Source organism: Aptenodytes patagonicus, chromosome 2 (genome assembly GCF_965638725.1).
Source record: "Aptenodytes patagonicus chromosome 2, bAptPat1.pri.cur, whole genome shotgun sequence".
NCBI classification, from domain to species: domain Eukaryota; kingdom Metazoa; phylum Chordata; class Aves; order Sphenisciformes; family Spheniscidae; genus Aptenodytes; species Aptenodytes patagonicus.
The window spans coordinates 113,768,555-113,789,966 of NC_134950.1; the positions used below are offsets into that span (position 1 = coordinate 113,768,555).

Below are 21,412 nucleotides of genomic sequence, written 5' to 3' on the forward strand. Positions count from 1 at the left end.
TGGGTCAGGAATGTAATAAGGCAGGTTTTCCTCTCTCCAGGATATTGTGTCTGTCTCACTGTGTTTAAATTGCCACAGAAAGCTCTTCTGAGCAAAATACAGTATTTTCTTTGTACAAGAGCCAACGATTGACGTATCCTTGGGGACTTCTCTGTCTTTAGCATTTAAATATACAAGTTGGATATGTTTAACCTATTGATAGGCAACAAAGACAACTATAGAATTTATTGCAAGAGAACAAAAGGAGAAGCAGAAAGAAAACATCTTTTTTTTTAACTTGGGGATTGAGAACTTTTATTGCTGTTGTTAGAGCAGAGAGATAAAAAAAATAATCAGAACTATATTTTCAGCTGAAACAGAGAGGTGAGAAGAAAACAGTCCTGGTGGGTTGTGTCGTTTGAATTCGCGTATACCTGTTTATTAGTAATACAGTTTCATGTTTAGAGAACAAGACTTCTCCAAGCCCATACATAAAAGAATTATCTGATTCGCCATGGCTTGGTTAAACACCGTTTGGGGCAAAAAGATGACTCCTGCTCAGGCTTATAGTAAACTCCACAAAATGCAAATGTTCATTAATTATTATTAGTTTGACTGCTCTCGGTCTTTGTGCGTTCCTCACTTCCGAACTTGTATGCCCCATGAGACAGGAACAGTCTCTTTCCATGTGTTGCACTGACCCCAGATCTTTAATACGTTTTTAAATATGGCTGTAAACCCGGTCTTCTCCCAGTGGCAGCTGTGCTGGCCCAAGACAGCTGTTGACCCCAACTGTTTGTTGCAACGTCTCTGAGGTTCCCCTCAGTCTGCCCTTCACATGGGAATGCTCCCTCGGACGCTGGAGTCAAAACAGCCAGATTAACCCAAGCCCTTCAGACCGAGGCAAGTGAATAAGCAGTTTATGAGCTACTGAGGCAGTGATGTTGGAAATACAGCAACATCTTGCTAAGAAAAGGTGATGAGCTGTTACGGGGCAGAACCATGCAGTGTCTCAGTGCGGCCAGAACATGATGTGCTCCCCCCCCCCGCCCCTCACCACTTTCCTCCTTTCTTACTGTTTCCATCCTCTCTCCCAGCCTTTGGTTTCCATGCTGCCCTTCTCCTGTGCCTGTCATCCCCGTCCATCTACTTCCGTGGGCTGTCTCAAGTTATAAATCATCATTATTTTTCAGTTGACTTGGGCTTCTAATTTTGATCCCTCCCTTTCTTCCTTGACTGCTATTGCCAGTTCTCAAGGGACAGAGATGGGAATCCACAAAGGCACAGTAATAAATGAGCTTCAAGCATGAATTCAGCTGGAATGCTGACTGAGGTCTGATTTTTTTTCTGATTAAGTATTAACAGTTATGTACACAGAGTTCATATACTAAGTTTGTAAAATAGTCTCAAGTTATGTATTTTCCACATACTTCACTCCTTTCTGAAATAACCATGGTTTTGACTGAAACTTTCTTTATTTGGTGATTTGATTTTTCTTAATGAGGAAAACCTTTTTAGTCACACTGGAGCTAGAAACATTTGCTGTACATATTTTAATAGCGTTAAAAAAGTCACACTCCTCTCTCTCACATGTAACCCCAAAATATCTGAGTACTGAAATATGGTATGCCACTAGTCCTCATTTAGGTTTACAATCATGATGAAATCTAGGGGGAGTGGGGCCCTTCATTTTTTGATAGTGGGAAACTTTGAAAAATAAGTATTGAGATTGAATGACAAGATCAAACACTGCGGGGTGAGGAGTGCAGTGTGCAGACAGAGTATTTAGTGCATTTATTATACACAGAGGAAATTGCCGTGCAGTGCTTTTAAGATCCAGCTGATTTTAACTGTGGGTATTCCATTTCAGCAAAGGTGTCAAGAGTGTCGAGGCGCTGACCTGCTTTGGGCCAGATCAGCGGATTGTATAAATTGCCATGTTGTTAATCAGCGTTAGCAGAGATCTGTCACAACAGCATTTTTTAAATCTTCCATAAAGTATGCAAGACAGCCGCAAGAACTCTAATAGAATAACAATAAATGCATCCAAAGGAAAGGAAGCAGGAGCGGAGATAGTTATCTGAGCTTCTCCACAGGCATGTGCCTATGCAGAAATGCAGAGTTCTTCATGTGTAGCTATAGCTTCGACTTGGCTTTAGGAACTGCAAGCAGCTTAAGCATTTATGCCACCATAAAGGTTTAAAGCAGCTTAAGTGCTTCTTTCGTCTCAGGAACTAAAAATGGCTTAAGTACTTATGCCACCCTAAGGACACGAGGTCAAAAGCGTACTCTTGACTTGTGCAGCAGGGAGGAGACGTTAGTCTCTTGTGGTTGTTTAGCCTGGTTATGCCTGCAAATGTTCTTTAGTAGGGAAAGGACAGGCGGGATCCATACCTATTTTCCAACAGAGAAGAGGAAATTAAAATGCATGCATTGTTCTAACAGAGAGTCACAGAGGTTAGAGAGAGACTCGATTGCAGTGATTGGAATGTGTCCGAAAAGTCTGCTGGGGATTTCACTCCACGGAGATGCAGGTTTTTTTCCTCCTCACAATGGGATTTCTATTGTTGCAGGATATTTCCTGCCTCACCAGGACCTCCTTTATATCCTGCCTTCTTTACAAAGCCTTTGTCTGTCCATCTTGCTGTGGATCATGGAGTTAATCTTTATCGAGATGTTAATGAGATGGTAGGGAGGCCTGCCTGATGTCATCTCTTAGTTGCCTGACTACCTAAAATGGTAGCGAGGAGCAGTGATGAGCTGTGGATTGCATCCCTGGGGAGCAGGCAAGCATGGGTACTTGCTTAAGTGCTGCCCTGTCACTTTTCTGAATGCTGATACTCTTTTTACAATCACTCGGATATCTCAGGAAGCTGTGTGGGTCAAGAACCTCAAAAGCATGCACACCACTCATGAACAAGTGACTACTTCTAGTGGGAATCAAAGACCTAAATACTTCTATGCATGTGGGCTTTAGGTTTCCTGGGCCTTAAGTCTCTGCTTCTACTGTGGCTGTAGTAGTAGATACTATTTCCCAAGGTTTGTTGTTAGGAGGGGTACATTCACAAGCTGTGAGGTACTCAGATGCTTTGGTAATGGTCTCAAGTCCAAAGCAAAGGAGAGGACTGTACTTACACCTAAGCGAGGACAGGGAAGCTTGAATACTGTTATGCCAAGTCTGGCGAGCTCTGGTGTACTTCACACTATTCTGGTCGAGGAGGTTGAAGTCGTACTAGAGCAGGTGAAGAGGAGGGCTGAGAGGACCACTGAGGAATCATAGAATCGGTAAGGTTGGAAAAGACCTCTAAGATCATCGAGTCCAACCGTCAATGCAACACCACCATGCCCACTAAACCATGTCCCTAAGCGCCTCATCTACGCGTCTTTTAAATACCTCCAGGGATGGTGACTCAACCACTTCCCTGGGCAGCCTGTTCCAATGTTTAACCACTCTTTCAGTAAAGAAATTTTTTCAGTAAAGAAATTTTTCCTCATGTCCAATCTAAACCTCCCCTGGTGCAACTTGAGGCCATTTCCTCTCATCCTAAAGAGGAGGGATGGGCTAACACAGTCCTGGAAGTGGCAATGAGGAACCTGGGAACAAAATGACAGGCAGGACACAAGGACTTCCACACCTCAAGCCAAAGCAGGGTAAGAGGGGGAATGAGGACTTGGTCATCCTAGAGAAGACCAGAAGGAACCAGCTTATTTAATCCAGCAAGTGAAGGCAGAGAGGAGAGTGCTGTCTGTCAGTTAGTTGGGGTGGGGGAAGGAGAGAAATAAACACTGTGCAGGGAAGCAGAGCTGTTTAAGCTAAAGGATAGTGTTGGCACAAGAACAAATGAATATAAATTGGCAGTGAATAAATTGAAGCTAGAAATTAGTTGCTAACCAGCAGAGGAGTGAGTTCACAGCAGAGCCTTCCACTGGGAGCAGAGGGAGCAGATCACCAACGTACTTAGAAGACAAAGCTTGCTCCGTTCGTGACCGGGATTATGTGTAGCGGGGCTTGCCACAGCGAGGGATGGGCCTGATGACCAGGAACTCTCCTCCTGTTTCTAACTGTATGTGGACTTAAGGACAAATCTACATCCCCTATGCAAAACATAAATAAGAGTGTTCCCTGCAGGACTTACAGGTCAGGAACAGCTAATCCCCTTCCAAACCAGCCTCAGAGCTATCCAGTTACTGCCGGACACAATCTCTGCACATTTCCTCTCTGCAGCCCGTGGGCTCCACGGCTCCCTCATGCAGCTGCAGGATGAGCTGTGTTTAGCAGCCGTTCCACTGCAATGCCTCTTCACTGTTCAGTCTTCATCTCCTACGCAGCAAATGTAGAAATGCAGTAGCTCTGCTGGTTTGAGGGACTTTCTGTGGCAGTACAGTCCAAGGGGAGATTTGTGCTAGAAGGTGGCTTAAATGCTGCTTCTGCTTGGTGTCAGTAGTGAGGTTTAGTAAGGAGTTATTTAGCACCTCCTTTTTTAATTTTTAAAATACAGGGAAATAACTGAGAAGATAGAAGTCTAAAATTGTCATTGTATAATTGAAATTAAACCAATTTTTGGCAATGATGATATGCTTTCCACTGTGCCACTAACTTACCACATTATACCAATACAGCATGGTCTCTTCCCAGTTTTCTCCTAGCATACGCTAGGGTACTGTGTCTAGGTTAGGAAGCAGAATCAGGAGATTTTCCCAATGTGTTCTGCTTTATCCACCAAATAACACTTTGCTTTCAGATGCAATCTTAGTTGCAGGTGAGAGTCATTCTTTCTCTGTTGTTCCTAACTCATTCCACCGGTATGAAGGGGCTTTCCTCCTGCTGTTTGACTACAGCGAGAGCAGGTTTGGCCTTTGTTTATGTATTGAATAGCTAATGGGTACCAAGCAGTCAGCTAGGATGTGCTTAGATAATCCTTTTCTTCCAAAAATCACGCGGAGGAGGGAAATAGAACACTAAGATCATTGCAGATCCTACCTCCAGTGGCATCTCACATCATCTGCTACAAGATGGAGTTGCATGTACGGTGTGCATTGATTATATGAGAACATGTATGTTCCCTTTTAAATAGTATTTCTTACCATGTAAGCATTTATGCTTCCAGGACACTGCAGGTTGTGTTTCCCATTAACCTCTGGTTTTTGAGCTTCCCCAGTAGAGATGACAGGCCAACTTCAGCCTTGATTTCAATGAATTTGGTGGCGGTTTTGCTCTGGAATTGAAATCCATCTCAGAGCTTCCTCCTTCAAAGCCAGGGCGTTCTTAGACCAAAATCTGTATTTAGGTCAGCTCCCTCTGTTCATTTTAGGGTATTTTGGAGCCAAATGAATGGCAACGTTTTTTAAAGAAAGGAAAATGAGCCAGGACAGACTGAGGTTTGGTAATGAGCATTGAAGTGGCATGAAAGTGACTGGTATTCTGCAAATGACCCCTGTTTAGCAGCTTTTTGGAGCTGTGTGCAATGGGAGAGAGCTAGTAGAATTCCAGCTTTTAATGGGGGCTTCTTTTTTCAGGTCAGAAATTCTTTGTAATACAGAGCTGGTGCTTCAGAGCCTTATGTTAGCAAAACTGACACTAGGGAGTAATATCATTGGCTTTCATGCGCCTATTTACTGTAATAAGGATTACCAATGTAAGTAAAACTTGCAGGTTTGGGCCTATAAAATTAAAAGAAAAGCCTTTTCACACCCTGAAACTGCATCAAAATTCAATTTCACCAGGAAAAAAAATACCCTTCTGATCTAGTCCCTGGAATGTGACATTTCATGGGTGTAATAAGGTTACAAACAGATTATAAATTGAAACCCTATAAATCCTTATTGTACTGTACCAAAGCTTCTGCTTTGCATAATACTCTTATTCCTGACTGTTCTTTGTTTTACAAGCTCAAAACTATTCATTCCCTTTCATAATAGAGACCAGGGAGCCAAAAACACCGTGCAAAATCCAAAGGTAATTATCTGAGTCAAAGGACCTGAATGCCAGAGTTCACAAACTTCTGAACTTTTCTAATTGCCGTTGTTTGCACAGTGAGACCTCCCTCTTCCTTTAAACATGTTGTAAGTATTGCACATTGTTTCTGCCAAATGATAATGATAAAAAATCCCAGTGTAGATTTAGTTCCTGTTTTGTATTTGTATAGTTCTGCCTACGTGTCCATAGCAGATGACTGATCAGTTTTCAAATCATAACTGGAGCGAGCGAGTGAGGGCATTTGAATCTGGCTCTGTGTGGTCAGGATTACAAATGCTGTGAATCTCCTTACCTGACAGCACTGCTGGTTTCCACTATTGGCCTCTTACTTGTGCTGATTTAATGTCTAGCAAGTGTCTTCTTCCAGACCAGCCTTCCAGTATTTGGGGCACATTTATAAGTCTGCTAAAATACCACCCCTCTGCAAAAAGCAATTGAGCAGCTCACCTAGGAGCTAAAGAAGTTACCCACATTAGCAGATGATGTCACAGGCTCAATTCTTCTAGGCTTTACCTGAAGGTGAGCATCCTCAGAGGGGTTGAATGAGAATGAGATGGCTTTGCAGGGGAGCTCTCAGAGGCCACTTGGAGCACCAGAGCAATGAGGGAAAACAGTGCAAAGAGGGTTTTGATTGTAGGAGGAGCAGAGGGAGTAGGAAAGGAGTGACAGGGTAAGAGAGCTGGGCAGACAAGTATGGAGGGACACAGTTGTGCAGTGACCTGAGGGTGATCACAAGATACTTGACAGGTGAGCCAGTGGAGTGACAGAGAGAGGCAAACGATCAAGTCACCATCCTGGGCAAGCTTTGTCAGACGCTGCAGTGAGCCTGGGCTGGGGAGGCAGTGAGGAAGGGGGTTTTACGCCCATGAGAAAGGCCAGTTTTAGAGGATGCTCTCACTGATAAAGGCTAGCGGTCTGGAGGGCAAGGAGCAAGCTCATTTTCAGGGACAAAGAGAAAAAGTGTCCTATTGAGAATTTCTTTGAAAGAGCATCCATGGTGCCTGAGTGTCCACACGGCGGGAGGTAAAGGGAGGTGCTATTGTGAACTGATTGAACCAGCCTTGAAGTTTTTGTATCAAATGGAAACCTGTGTCACACACTCAATTTTCATTTCCCTCTTGGCTGCGTAGCTTTAACCAAATAACTCACAGTCTGTAACGTTTACAGAAAGATTTGGCCAAGAATTACTTTAATGCATTGAGTTTTGTCCCGTTACTTCTTTCTCTTTCAGGAAAGAAGAGTGCACATTAACCTCATTGTACTCTTCCGATGTCATTTCACAGCGCAGGGCATCTGTACACTTTTGGGACAGGCGTGTGTAGTATGAATGGACTAGAGATCTGCACTTGAAACATAAACTCCTGCAGATTACATGTTGTATGTTGTCCAGCACATCTGCTCTGTTCCTGCGCTCTGCACCCCATCACAACTTTTAAGAAATGGCAATAAAGTTTCAGAAAGAGAAAAAGAGCAGTCATCTTTTATAGGCAGTGCACATCTGTTTGCCATGGCGATGCCGCATAATTGTGAACATAAGTGATTCTATTTGGTTTTCTGATTGTTTTCAGGACTTTAGAAAAGATGGGGATTATCTTCTTTGTGTTCCAGTATGAACTACTGAGTTTCTGTACAGCTGGCTTTTTCTGTGAGCTACTTACAGAGTAGATACAGATTTCATCCCTGTGCTGTGATCACATATAAACTCTGGAAGGATTTTGTCTAGTACCTTAATGGAAATAATCACATTCGCTGAGAAATGCAGCCATCTAGTGGCACAGCTAGCAAGTCGTGATAGTACAGCAACGGTGAGGTCTCTGAGGCAGGCTTTCCCCAAGAGTCCAGGAGGATGAGTCAGGGCACTCTTGCTGAAATTCCAGCCTTCATAAAGCTTTGAAAGCCCAGGTGTAGGTGCTTTTGTTGTTTTCTGAAGCTGTGCAAAAAATTCAAACAGTTAAACCTTGAAAAAACAAACCAGTCTTGAGGCTGGCCCTGATTCTGCTCAGAAACACAATCAGCGAGAATTAAATCCGTATTTAAATGCTCTGCTGAACTGGATCTTAATGAAGGGAACAGAGCGAGCTACTTTTCTGGAACAGTAAAGGTACACAGCCCCAGCCTGTCTCTGGATACGCTGATGCAGATGACACTGACTACAGCAAGACACATGCATGCATGTCAACAGGCCTGGGGCAGGTGTCTCTGCCAGAGACTTTCAGGCAGAGCCGTACTTGGCAATGGCAAAAGCTGGCTTGATGGATGCTTCTGTGCTCAGAGTTTTTAGTTACTGCAGTGTGTAGGGTGTTGTTTCTGCTGCCACAACTTGTACGCTAACCCAATACATTTACTGAAAGAAAATACGGTGAATTGAAAGTTTTGGTGGAAATGTGGTTTAGCAGTTCTGTTGATTTTTCAGGTTGGAGGACGTGTTTTTAAAGGTCTGATTTTGTAAACGTTGTTTGTGTTGATTGGCACTTAAGTAAGGCTTCCCTGATCCGGGAAAGCATTACTCAGTGTGAATCACGCAAGTGGTGCCGTGCATGAGATTATCCAGGATCCATTTAACAGCCTGTATCCCTGAGGCCTGATCCAAAGCCTGTTGGCATCAGTAGAAACAAATTCATGGGCCTTAGTGGACTTCCAATGAGTTCTATAATTTGAACCCCGTGATCGCTTTGGAGCGCAATCTTCTTGCTCTTTTAGTACTGCAGGATCCTGTTTCACACCTGAGCCTCTGGTGCCGTTGCAATGCGAAGTTACAGTAAGGCTGACGACGATGTTACATTTCTGTTAAGTTGTCATCTCTCTTCTACCCGAACAGCATATCAACAATGACCATATACACGGTGAGAAGAAAGAGTTTGTGTGCCGATGGCTGGACTGTTCCCGGGAACAGAAACCATTCAAAGCCCAGTATATGCTGGTAGTCCACATGAGGAGACATACAGGGGAAAAGCCACACAAATGCACTGTGAGTAAAGGGGGCTGAGCTCCAGGCTTGGACGGGGGAGCTGGGGCTGTGCCGGGAACAGAGCAGCGCAGGTGCTGCATTCCCTGATCTCTTGTCCGTCGGACATTTGTTGAAGAGACTACCAAGTCTGCTTCATTGTCCAGCTCACCCAGATGACAAGAGCTTTAGGAGAGGGGATTCATTGGATAATTTGGCCCACTTCCTCAAGTTTAAAGTGCAAAGAAGCCCCAAAAGGCATTATTAAACAGGGCTCAGCTTGCTTAATTATTTAAAAGCACTTTCTCTTACAGAGCTACATCTGGGTATTATTGCTGGCCACCAGCCTCCTAATGACTTTGCAATGGATTTCTGTCTAGACGAAGTACACAAATACTATGCTCTCCTGTAAGAGAAGATTTACATAATGCTGGAAGCATTTTAACTTGAGCTGTGATGGGGTTTGCCTGGGTAAAATTAAAATCCAACAAATCAAAATTACTTTGGGCAAGGTTATGAAGGCTTGGAAAGTTTCTAAACTTTTATAGGTCAGCTTTTACTGTTTCCTGCAAGTCCAAAGATTAAAATTAATCCAGACTTACTTCTTGCCTGCAGTTTGAAGGTTGTACAAAGGCCTACTCCAGGCTAGAAAACTTGAAAACGCACTTGAGATCTCACACTGGAGAGAAACCATATGTGTGTGAACACGAAGGCTGCAACAAAGCTTTCTCCAACGCATCCGACAGGGCCAAGCACCAAAACAGGACTCATTCCAACGAGGTAAGTAAGCATAGCTTCAAAAAAATAATAAAATCCAGAGTCGAACAGAGTTAAAATGTGATCATAGCAATTTATTACAGAGGGCAGGCACAGAAACCCTCAGCAACCTGAAAAGGATAAGTTCTAGATGGGTCTTACGAGCACAGTCATTCCAGTGTCATATGGACCTAAAGAGGCTGTGGGTCATTTTATTAAGTGTAACAGAGGTTTGAAGGAGGGGTCTAATGGAAACACGCACGTTAACCAGGGACAGATCCGAGCTGAAACGCTGGGATAATTTTTCCCTCCGGAGCTGGAGGGGCTGGTCCAGCGCCCGGAGCGCGTCCCCTTGCCTGGGTCGGTGGTGACACCTGGCGGCTGCCGAGCCGCAGCTCCCGTGGCATCTTGCAGCGTCCTTTTGGCTGCTGCAGACAGCTATAGGGACGTGTCCAGGGTTTGGAAAATTTGGGTTGCCCTGTAAGTCCTGAGTTATGCCTTTTCCTTCCTCTCTGGGCTATGTCACTCTTCTTTCTATCCTGAACAGACCGCACAGAGTAGCGATGCAGTGGAGGGAATTTAATCTTTCTCGAGCAAACCAGCTGTGGTTTGCAGTGACGGTAGTCACAGCCATCTCCCAAACTCTCAGTGTAACACCTCTTTATTATTGTGTTTCCCATTACTGCTGCCCCCTTTCAGGAGTCACACCATCTTCATGCCATGGCCCTGTTTTATTGTCCCATTTCAGGTTACACGGGGAGTCACATCATCTCAGTATCACATCTTGGGGGAGCCCTGTCTCTCCTCCTCGAGTTGTCTCTATACTCGTTCTAGCCTAAAGCCAAAAATACTGGAAGGGCGGGACATACCAGCATGCTGTGTGGTTTGGACACCGTAGCAGGTGTATACATTTCCACATGGCATGTATCCTTCTCTGTCTGTTAGGTCTGTCGCAGGCATTCACTAGGGCTGGCAGAATCTCCTGGGAGCATTCATCTTCTTCCAGTCCCCTGGTCCCTGCAGCATCTCTTGAGTCACAAGGGAAGCAGAGAGTGTTGCACATCTCTGAGTTCACCCCGTCCCTGCAGTGTGTGCTCTCAGCAGCCCAACAACTGCATTGAAGCCCAGAAGCAATTTTGTGAATTGTCACCACGGTAGAAAGAAGTTCATCAAAGTCTCGCCAATAGCTGACTGAGCTTTTGTTTCATTCACTGTGTGAACCAATCCGTTTGTTGCCTAGTTGATGAGTAAAATCCTCACAAACTTGCAGACATGACCTGGACTCCCTGTTGTTTTAAGATCAGGATTTCATGTCTAACAGTAGGTCACCAAAAAAAAAAGTGCATTATTTCTGTTGGTTGCAGCAGCAAAGTCAAATGAAAAATTTCCTTCGCCATTATTTTGCAATGAAATGGGCTAATACTCTTAGGCAGTGTATACTGATGTAGTGCCATGAATACTATGGAAGGCACAGACCCAATTCAGCACTTCCTTGCAGTGCCATTTTGGTTGTAAGTAGGTAACCTACAGACACGTTTAAAAGCAGCTGAGATATCTTGATACAGATCTGCCCTATACATATGTAGAAGAGAGCTAATTGATTTGTACTTCCATAGCATCTTGAGAAAGCCTGCCTCAGTGGCTCAGCATCAACTTTAAATTGCTAACAATTGACATTTTTGCTTCTATTCAAGTCAAGGGGAGTTTTTTTCCTGCTGATGTCAGTGGAAGCAGTCTTAGGCCTTAGATAGCCATTAGGAAGCTACATTTGTCAAAGGCTCCGCAGTGCCATGTGTAAGCAGACAGAGAACCCCTTTGAGGAACTCTGCATGAGGATCTCTTTTTTTTCCTTGAGGGCTAGTACAAGTAAGACTTAAAAAATTGTAGTTTCTTGGAAACAATTCCGTAATAAAAGTGAATGAATGATACTTTGTTTCCTGACGCAATTAAAGTGTTTAGGAAGGGCTCAACTCCTCCTTTCTAATCCTCTCATCGTACAAGAACAAAGAAAATCTTCGTGAAATTATAAGACAGTAAATTTACTTCATTCTGCATTGCTTAGTGAACTAGAGAAATTCACAAAGGAAGGTTTTAAAGAAAATGAGTGATTAGTTATGCTAGTAGCAGTGATAGTACTAGTGCATATGTTGTTGCAACATGAAAATGTTTACGGAACTGAATCCTGTGCTTTGACATTATTCTGGTGATCTGAAGGGGCCAGGAAAAAAATTCTTCCTCAGATAATCCTGTCTGAACAAATGTCCCAACATGTTTTGAAGGGAGTTGTTTGCCTCTGACTGTCAAGGAGTAGGTACTGGGCATACTAGAAACCTGATATCAAATTGCTGAGGGTAATGGACAGGATAGAAAATTAGGCCGGTCTTCATAAATTGCCATAGCTCTGTTGACTCTGCTGCTATGATAAGTCAAAGCTGTGCCAGTTCATACCATGAGAGGCTCTGCCCTCTGTAAACTATGCAGCATTTATGGGTACCTTCAAAACCAAGGGGAATTAATAGGTTTGACTAGGTGCAGTCACTGTAGAGACCATAAATTAGATAACAAATTCACTGTGAAAAGCGTGTAACTGTAACAACAGCTGTGCTTCAAGGTCCCACATGGAATTAAATCTAATTTAAGTGTTTCTCCTGGCTTGGCAGAAACCATATGTTTGCAAGATACCAGGCTGCACAAAGCGCTACACAGACCCCAGTTCTCTCCGGAAACATGTGAAGACCGTGCATGGCCCGGAGGCACACGTCACCAAGAAGCAGCGGGGAGATATCCACCCGAGGCCTCCACCACCGAGAGACCCAGGCAGCCACTCTCAGACCCGGTCACCAGGCCATCAGACTCAGGGTGCAATTGGTGAGCAGAAGGACCTCAGCAACACTACCTCAAAGCGTGAAGAATGCCTCCAAGTGAAAGCGGTCAAGTCAGAAAAACCAATGGTATGCAATACACCGTGCTGCTCCCTTTGTCCTTTTTCTTCTTGCAACCGGCTAATAATCCCTTTATGAAATGCTCAAGCCCGTAAACTCTAGCTCACAAGGTTAGGTTTTGTGAGCTTTTCTTTTTCGTTTACATTGTAAAATGTTTTTAAAGCCTAAGAAATAGCAAATAGAAAGATTACATCTAGTCTGTGCAATATGCAGTAAGTGCAGTGTTGGCAACTCTCACAATAATTGTTTCTCTTAAAGCTCCATCTTTTGGAATCAGCATATTATGAGAAAATCACGGCTTTCATTTTTAAAAAGGCATTTTTTTCCACTCTCCTGTTTACAGAAGAAAGTTAGAGAATGTGAATCCTGCAGGCTCAAAACGAGAATGCGAAAAAACCTAAGTCCAAAAGACTAAAATGATGATACTGGTGATGATAATTTTTGGACAACCTGGGGAAACGATCAGATTTTAGGGGCTTGAGGTTGTCGGGTCATGGATCAAACTGAAGCAGGGTAAATTGACTTTCTTAAACAGCAGGAGGAGATCTTTTGTTAACATTTGATCTCTATTGTGACATGACCTCTTACATTAATCTGATTCTTAATTTAACTTGACCAAGTTAACTTAATTCCAGTTTAACTAAATTGAGCTGAATTAAGAGTCTCTGCAGGTCTTTTCACTGGTTTACCTCAATGTATTGCATTAAACCAGTATAGTCTTGAACATTGAAAGGACCTTATTCCATTTTTTGACGTGCTGTCTTAAGTAAAGAAGTTCTTCTTTCGTTTGCCTGCATTTCCTGTGCCATCCATCCTCTCCACAAGGGTTAAAACTAGCAAAGGCAGTCACTCCATCCTCTTCCACATCTGGGCCTACGATTCATCTGAGCCCAACCCTTGGAGACTACAAATATGAGCCCTCCAAATTCTGCTCATATTGTTAATCATGCTGCAATTCAAAGTGATTACTCATTGAAATACGAGTTACTGCTGTATTGTGCCTAAGGCTTATGCCCAAACTGTGGAGTATTAATCCTGAATTCAGAAACTTCCAAGGGCCCAGAGTTAACTCCCGCTGAAGTCTAAAGGAGATCCTCTGCTGTCTTTGGTGATAACTACCTTAGATTACAAAGGAACAAAAACCCATTCCCCTCTCACTTAGCTAAGTAAATCTATAGCATTATTGAGGCATGTTGAGCATATACGGTTTTGACATGAATCAAATTTGCAGGAGAGGGGTATTAATGCTGATTGCTTACATAGTATTAAATACTGCTCACTGCAAAGTATCTTCTGAAAACAATTCTGTGTTTCCTGCTTTTCATTGCTTGTATGACTTAAGATATGTTTTCTGTTTTTCAACTAATCCAATGTCTTTTCTGTCTAATGCTCTTAAATGTCTTGTTCTAACTTCCTAAGGACAGTGGGTAATAAGGTGAGGGCATTTTAACTTTTCTGCTGTTTTTCTTATTGCAACATTATTTATGTCTTTATTTTAGCCTTCTGCCTGTTGTCCAATCATTCCTTTATTTAGTAATGTGCAATCCATCAAACTCATTCCCAAATGTAATGTGCTGTGAGCATTTTGCAACACTTGACATGTGAAAAATCTGGCTTATATTGGTGAAATGTCTTCAGAAATGTCTTTGTACCTTCTCCTCTAGATGAGACATCCATTTTTTTCTGTATTGCGCATCTAGAAATGTATGTTCCCCGTAATACAGTTCTTACTTCTGTAACCCACCTCACTGTGATCTTGACAGGTGGCTACAAGAACAGGCTTCTGACCATTAGTACTCTTCTTCCATATGGCATGGAGCTATTGTCCAGAAGCACAAACTCTCTTCTGTGTAATAACGGTTATTTCTATTCTTGTCACCAGATCTGCCATGGCCAGGATTTGGAAATGAACATGCTCAGTGTGGCCTCATAAATTCTAAGTATCATTGTTCAAGTTAGAAATAATAAAATAGTTATTGCATCTTAATGGACTCCTCAGGGGCACACGAAGCTACAGTATTGCCATGAATCTGTCTTCATTCACTGATGTTAAGAGTGAGAGCTGTCACTGCTACCTCAGAAATTCTACCCAGCATTCATCAGTAAAATGTGCAAAAAAATCACAGGCTGGCAGGAAAAAAAAATTTAAAAGCCCAAGAAAAACCCCGAAAGTGAAATACTTACATGAAACTGTTCTTGGGAGCAAAATGATACTGCATGCCTCACGGATTTGTGGTCACACTGGTACAACCTACATTAAGATATTACATCCAGAGACTTCTGTCCGTCTTGCTCTCTGTTTTGTCTGTCAGTCTATCTGTCTGAGTGTTTCAGTTTGTCAGAGAAATTTTCCCATTCTTTTACGAGAACTTCATGAGTATAAAAAATAAATCAAGCCCATGTTTCCCCACAGCAAGAGTTCTGCTATAGCAGCAGGGAACACTGTCTGCTAAGAAAGAAGAAGCTATTGCGGTGGTTTATATCCCCGTAGATTAGCAGGCTGTACTGTGTACTTAAATTCTTAAATTTAAATTCTTAAATTCTAATGTAACAAAGGATTTGATTCAGTAGATCATTGCCTTCTTGATTCAGGGCAGAGATGGTGTAAGTTAGAGCGTCCTGCTAGGGTCACAGGACGTTGATAATATGATACAGTATTTTTGCACTGATGCTTTGTCCCTGTTTTATTACATGCCAACATTTCAGGCCAACCACTGCTCGTAACAATGAGCCTTAAGCTTGGAAAATACTTACATTCTTTAGCCACAAGTCTAATTAAAAAACCCCAAATTCCAGTGTTGTTGGAGCCTTGTTTGTTTGTTTGCTTGCTGCAAGCCTAGCAGTGTAAATTAGACCTCATAACGTGGCTGAGTTCTGATTTGGTTTATTGACCTGCAGTTTCAATTGGAAACAGCACATACCCAAAATAGAGTATCCATACATACATGCTCATGAATGACATGAAGTGATAGAAGCAATTATGGGAATAACTGAAATAAATGTCTCATGTAGATATAATGTATACTATCAGCAAGATATAAAGTGGATTTTAATCTTGAGTTTTGCAATGGCATTCATTGCAGTTAAAATCAATATTCTAGAAAGTCTCTTAATGAACGATCACCATCATCATTTAATGCTAAACTTTTCTTTACATTTGGTTTTCTTTGGCTCCGTTTAGACCCGCATTTGCTGCAAGTTCCTTGTTAACATTGTTTGCTTAATCCTCATGTTCTTTTGTTTCTTACTTTACTCCAACAGACATCTCAGCCAAGCCCTGGTGGTCAGTCTACATGCAGCAGCGAACAGTCCCCCATCAGCAACTATTCCAACAATGGGATCGAGCTTACTCTGACCAGTGGTGGTAGTGTAGGAGACCTCAGTGTCATCGATGAAACCCCAATCATGGACTCTACCATTTCCACAGCCACCACAGCACTTGGCTTACAGGCCAGGAGGAATATGACAGGGACCAAATGGATGGAGCAAGTGAAATTAGAAAGGTTGAAACAAGTTAATGGAATGCTTCCAAGACTGAACCCCGTTCCACCTTCCAAAGCCCCGACCTTGCCGCCTCTCATAGGAAATGGTGAGATACACATAGCGGGAGTGGTAACGCTTTCTGTCCGTAAATTCATTGCTTGCTAGCACAATTTTGCAACCCTTGCAAAACAGTAGTGCAGCTTATGAAACTCAGCAGCTGTGAGAATGGTTCGTAAATTGATCACTTTTTGTTCATCACCTCATTACAAGTCCTACTACCCACCCGGAGAGAAGTCAGATAGTCCCATGTTTTACAGAACAGGGGCCAGCAGGGGAACCATGTATCATGTTTGAAATATTCCCTACAGTTAAAGGTTTGGACCCAAGATCATCATAATCCTTCTTGTTTTGAGGCAAGGCAGATGAAATAAATACCTGCCAGTTTATTGTATGGAAGTCTTTCAGATGAGGCCTTAACAAGGGACCGTTGCATAGATGTGTTGGGCTGCCCTTTAAATAAACTGTTTCCACACATATAAGTAATCATATCTACAGATACTACTTCTACAAAGGGCAGATATCCATGAATGGGAGCAAGGCAAGATTGAACCCTGAAGATCCATAGTTGTTTTCGTACAAGGTGCTGTTCATTGCCAAAATGTACGTCCCTGCTGCCTCTAGATTGCCTACAGTGTGCCCGCAGGTTTCTGCACTCCACCCAGCAGTGACAGCCCAGGTTTTCTGAAACCCGTTCAATCGAAAGAAACTATGTAAATTAAGAAATTTATTCTGTTTACTTAAAAACAAAACAAAACAAGGAAACCAGCAAAGATGTTTTGCAGTTGTTAGGACTTATTTCAAGAATATTTCAAGAAGTCTTAGAAATGACCTTGAATAGCCTCCAATTTGTATATTTTGCTATTCCACGCAAATGCCAGTTCAATTATATTTTGCCTATTAAAAGCTCCCTTACGAATGTGTCCTTCTGGCACATCAGCGAGTATAGCTGCACTGCAGGCCAGAGGACTACACCAGCTGATGACAGTTTGTGGCTATGGCTTATAAATTCTGTGCTGGGATTCACACTGAAATGTTACCCTTGAGTCTCTGAATTAGCTTTTAACCTAAGGACACAGTTTTTATCCCTACTTCTTTCAATAAAGACCACTGCTATGATTTGCTGTGATGATGCAGGCTTTTCCTCTGTACTCCCCTTACTTCTATACTGGATGTTTTCTGTACCACTTTCTGGGTGATGCCCGTTTGTTTAACTGTGAATTTTACCTCCAGGTACGCAGTCGAACAGCAGCTGCAGTGTAGGAGGATCTGTGACTATTCTGCCAAACAGGAACGAACTTTCAGGTACGGACATCACTGTGTTGAACATGCTGAACAGGAGGGACAGCAATACTAGCACAATCAGTTCAGCCTACTTGAGCAGCCGCAGGTCCTCTGGAATCTCACCTTGCTTCTCCAGCCGGAGGTCCAGCGACGCCTCCCAGGCAGAGGGAAGACCACAGAACGTGAGTGTTGCAGACTCCTATGACCCCATCTCGACGGATGCCTCCCGGCGCTCCAGTGAAGCGAGCCAGTGTGATGACCTGCCAAGTCTTCTCAGCCTCACCCCAGCCCAGCAATACAGGCTGAAAGCTAAATATGCAGCAGCTACTGGTGGACCCCCACCAACTCCACTGCCTAACATGGAGAGGATGAGCCTCAAAACAAGGATGGCACTCTTGGGTGACTGCAGGGAGTCCGGAGTATCTCCACTGCCTCCAGTGAACGCCCCTCGAAGATGTAGTGATGGTGGGGCAAATGGTTACGGCAGGAGGCATTTTCTGTCTCATGATGCTCTAGGAAATGGGACGAGAAGAGCCAGCGATCCGGTAAGAATGGCCTCCGACAACCTCTCTGTCCCTAGAGTCCAGCGTTTCAACAGTCTTAATAGCTTTAACCCTCCTGCTTTGCCTCCATCCATGGAAAAGCGCAACCTTGTTCTTCAGAACTATACCCGTTCTGAGGGTGGCGTCTTCCGTGGCTTCAGCTCCCCCTGTCCTCCGAGCATCAGCGAGAACGTTGCCCTGGAGGCTGCTACTATAGAAGCGGGTGGCAGTCTGAATGATGAGGATCTCCTGCCAGATGACGTGGTTCAGTATCTGAATTCCCAGAACCAGGGCATGTACGACCACTTGTTGAACAATGTCCTAGACAGCAACAAAATGCATCACAGCTCAGTGTTAGGAAACAACAACCCCAGCAACTTTGACCAAGCACCTCCACCAAGCAGTCAGCAGGCAGGCTCCGAGGCAAACAAGAGCGACTTGCCCATTCAGTGGAATGAAGTAAGCTCAGGAAGTTCTGACCTGTCTCCTTCGAAACTGAAATGCAGTCAGCGCTCAGCGGTGCAGCAGACTCGGGCCTTCGGACTGTATAACAATATGATGGTCCAGCAGCAGAACCTAGAGAGAAGCAACGTGGCCCAGCAGAATGGCTATCAGAACCTGGTGGAAAACAACGGTTCCTACAGTTTACAGCAAAACACGGTTCTTGGCAGCGGAGCTGGTAATTCTTTCAGCATGCAGCCCAATAAACCTTACAGTGAAAACATCGGCAGGCAAGCAATGATGTCTGGGGCAATGGACAATTCCTGTGGCGTGGCAGTTCAAGGGCAGAAGCTGAGAAGCAGCAATGTGCCAGTGAGTGGGAACCAGCAAAATTTCAGTCATCCCATGGCATCCAGTGATCAAGCCACCGGTATGGCAAACGGGATGCAGAACAGGAATATGATGGAACAGGAATATTTGCAAAACCAACCAGTCGGAGACAGCGTTCATTACCAGGGAGTCAATCAATCCGGTCAAATGATGCTAGGGCAGGTTAGTCCTACCTCACAAAGCAGCCTGTATCAAGGGCCACAGAGTTGTCCACCGGTGTCTCACAGCATTGGTAGCCAGCCTTCAGGTTTGTTCGTGGCCAAAAGTTACCAGCCGTGCTCTAATTACAGCGGCAACAGACGGCAAAATGTGTTGAGATACAACCTGGCACAACAGCAAGGACACGTAAGTGATGGCAACCAGACGTACAGGGTAAACACCGTTAAGATGGAGATGCAAGGTCAATCACAGCAGTTCTGCTCTAACGTGCAGAATTACTCTGGTCAGTTATATGACCAAACCACGGGCTTTAGCCACCAAGCTATGAAAACAGGTTCGTTCTTTGGTTCGGAAGCTAACTGCCTGCTGCAGGGGACTGCAACTGCAAACTCATCTGAGCTTCTTTCCCCGGGGGCTAACCAAGTGTCAAGCACAGTTGACAACATTGACAGCAACAGCCTAGAGGGTGTGCAGATTGATTTTGATGCTATCATAGATGATGGGGACCATGTCAGCTTAATTTCAGGAGCCCTGAGCCCGAGTATCATTCAGAATCTCTCCCGCAATTCCTCACGCCTCACCACTCCCCGAGCGTCTCTTACATTCCCAGCTATGCCTGTAAGCACAACCAACATGGCTATTGGGGACATGAGCTCTTTGTTGACCTCACTTGCAGAAGAAAGCAAGTTTCTTGCTGTTATGCAATAGACATGAAAAAAAAAAACCCTTAGGAGATAATAGATGAAAAAAAAGACTCGTATTTTTTAGTTGTGTATGTATTTTAGCAATCTCATCTCACCTAAATGGGATGTGTTTCAAGTATATTCCTTTTATGGAATAAGGACTCTGAAAACCCTAAAGTGTTCTAGGGAGAAACTGTCTTCCATTTCAGTTTTGAATCAGTATTGCTACACCCATTCCCTCCCTCTCTCTCTTTTCTCTCTCTCTCCCCCTCTTTGAATGTCTGTATGCTTCCTTTTTCTTTTTTTTTAATTGTAAACCAATGTAAACGTGTGAAGTGCATGTTTTTGTTTTGTTTTGTTTTGTTTTGTTTTAAAGAAAGGTCTGATGAAATGACTTTGCAATTTTCTGTTACTCGAAACTAGACCTTGTAAAACTGTTGCAATTTTTCCCCCTAAACGTATAGGCACAAAATAACCAGGCACAATGTAAAGTGAGCATACAGTGACGAAATCCTCTCTGGATGCATTCGATACATCGCACTGAGGTGGACAACCAATTTAGAAATGCACTGCCATGGTACCCCTAGGCTGTCGTTTCAGAGTCATGGAGCACAAGAAATTAGGAGGTTCAAGCAAATAGGAAATGTAAAACCATCAGCCCTTTGATCCCGAGCAAATGTTTAAGGTTTTTGTAAGCACACACACAGATAGATGTCACTGCCTTGCATAATGATACTGGGATTGTGTCATGTCTAATCCATTTCAGAGGAAGGAGGGGAGCAGAAAGCTATTATTAGTCCACCTCTCATCTTTTGCAGTATTTGGTATTCTGGTTTTCAGCCTTCTTTTTTAAATGACTGGATAGTAAAATTATGTGCGTGTTTGGTGATTTGGGTAGTCTGTAATCCCTTCATGGCATACCACATTTGTGGAGAGACTATCAGGGTCTTATGGAGTATTTCATACAATGAAATAACAAAATTGCAGTATTCCATACTGGGGACTTTTTTTTTTTAAATGCAAGTAGTTGAGATGTAATTTGCTGAGCCACTGGTTCTTATTCGCAGTAACAATTCCTTTGCCAGGAGAACTGTCTTGTACTACATCCCTTTTAGCACATATACCTTCGTGGATGGATTGTATGTTTTAAAATAAGTAAATGCCCATTGACATAACACACAGTTACGGCTTCAAAAGCATCATGGTCATGGCATGTAAAACATGTAGAATGGCCCAGTTCTCAGACTAGCCAAATAAATCAAAGTGATTGCAAGCAATCTGATAATCTTAAATGTTTTTTCCACTGTATCCAGGATTTACAAAATTAAGAAATTTAAACTGCCATTAAAAATAGCAAAGAAACAAGTAGAACAACAAGTATGTCTGGTACCTAATCAAAACTCAAAAAGACCAATGCAACCTCTCTCTCGGGGACACCAACGTGCATTTCATTTCAAAGTAAACCAGTGGCTCAATGCCCAGGCTCAGTTACACCAGCAAAAATTGGAACTAACACACTGTGGTCATGAAGCTACTCACTGGTAGAGGTGAATGGCATTTGCTCCATAAGCGCTAGCTCTTGTAGCATGCTTTTTGCTGTGCTGGGCTCCGTGTCTGCACCCCTGAACACACAGTGCTCCTTGGTAAACAGGTTGGGATGGGGAACAGTTACAAGACCAAGGTGTAAGTTCACCCACTCCTAGAAGCTGCGTGCAGGTCCAGCCCTTGCAGACTTCTCAGTTAAATCCCGATAGTAAAATGCTGCTACAGGATGT

The 21,412-nt window shown here is 43.4% G+C and overlaps 1 protein-coding gene across 1 annotated transcript in view; it reads left to right on the forward strand.

Annotated features, from left to right (window-relative positions):
- GLI3 (GLI family zinc finger 3) overlaps positions 1–20,442 on the forward strand; it is a 209,600-nt gene extending 189,158 nt beyond the window's left edge. Inside the window, exons 11-15 of the mRNA XM_076330772.1 lie at positions 8,775–8,924; positions 9,516–9,680; positions 12,317–12,607; positions 15,860–16,187; positions 17,372–20,442. Coding sequence (XP_076186887.1) covers positions 8,775–8,924; positions 9,516–9,680; positions 12,317–12,607; positions 15,860–16,187; positions 17,372–19,662 — 3,225 coding nt within the window. The 3' untranslated portion in view covers positions 19,663–20,442. The remainder of the gene's footprint in view (positions 1–8,774; positions 8,925–9,515; positions 9,681–12,316; positions 12,608–15,859; positions 16,188–17,371) is intronic.
- Positions 20,443–21,412: the final 970 nt, after the last annotated feature.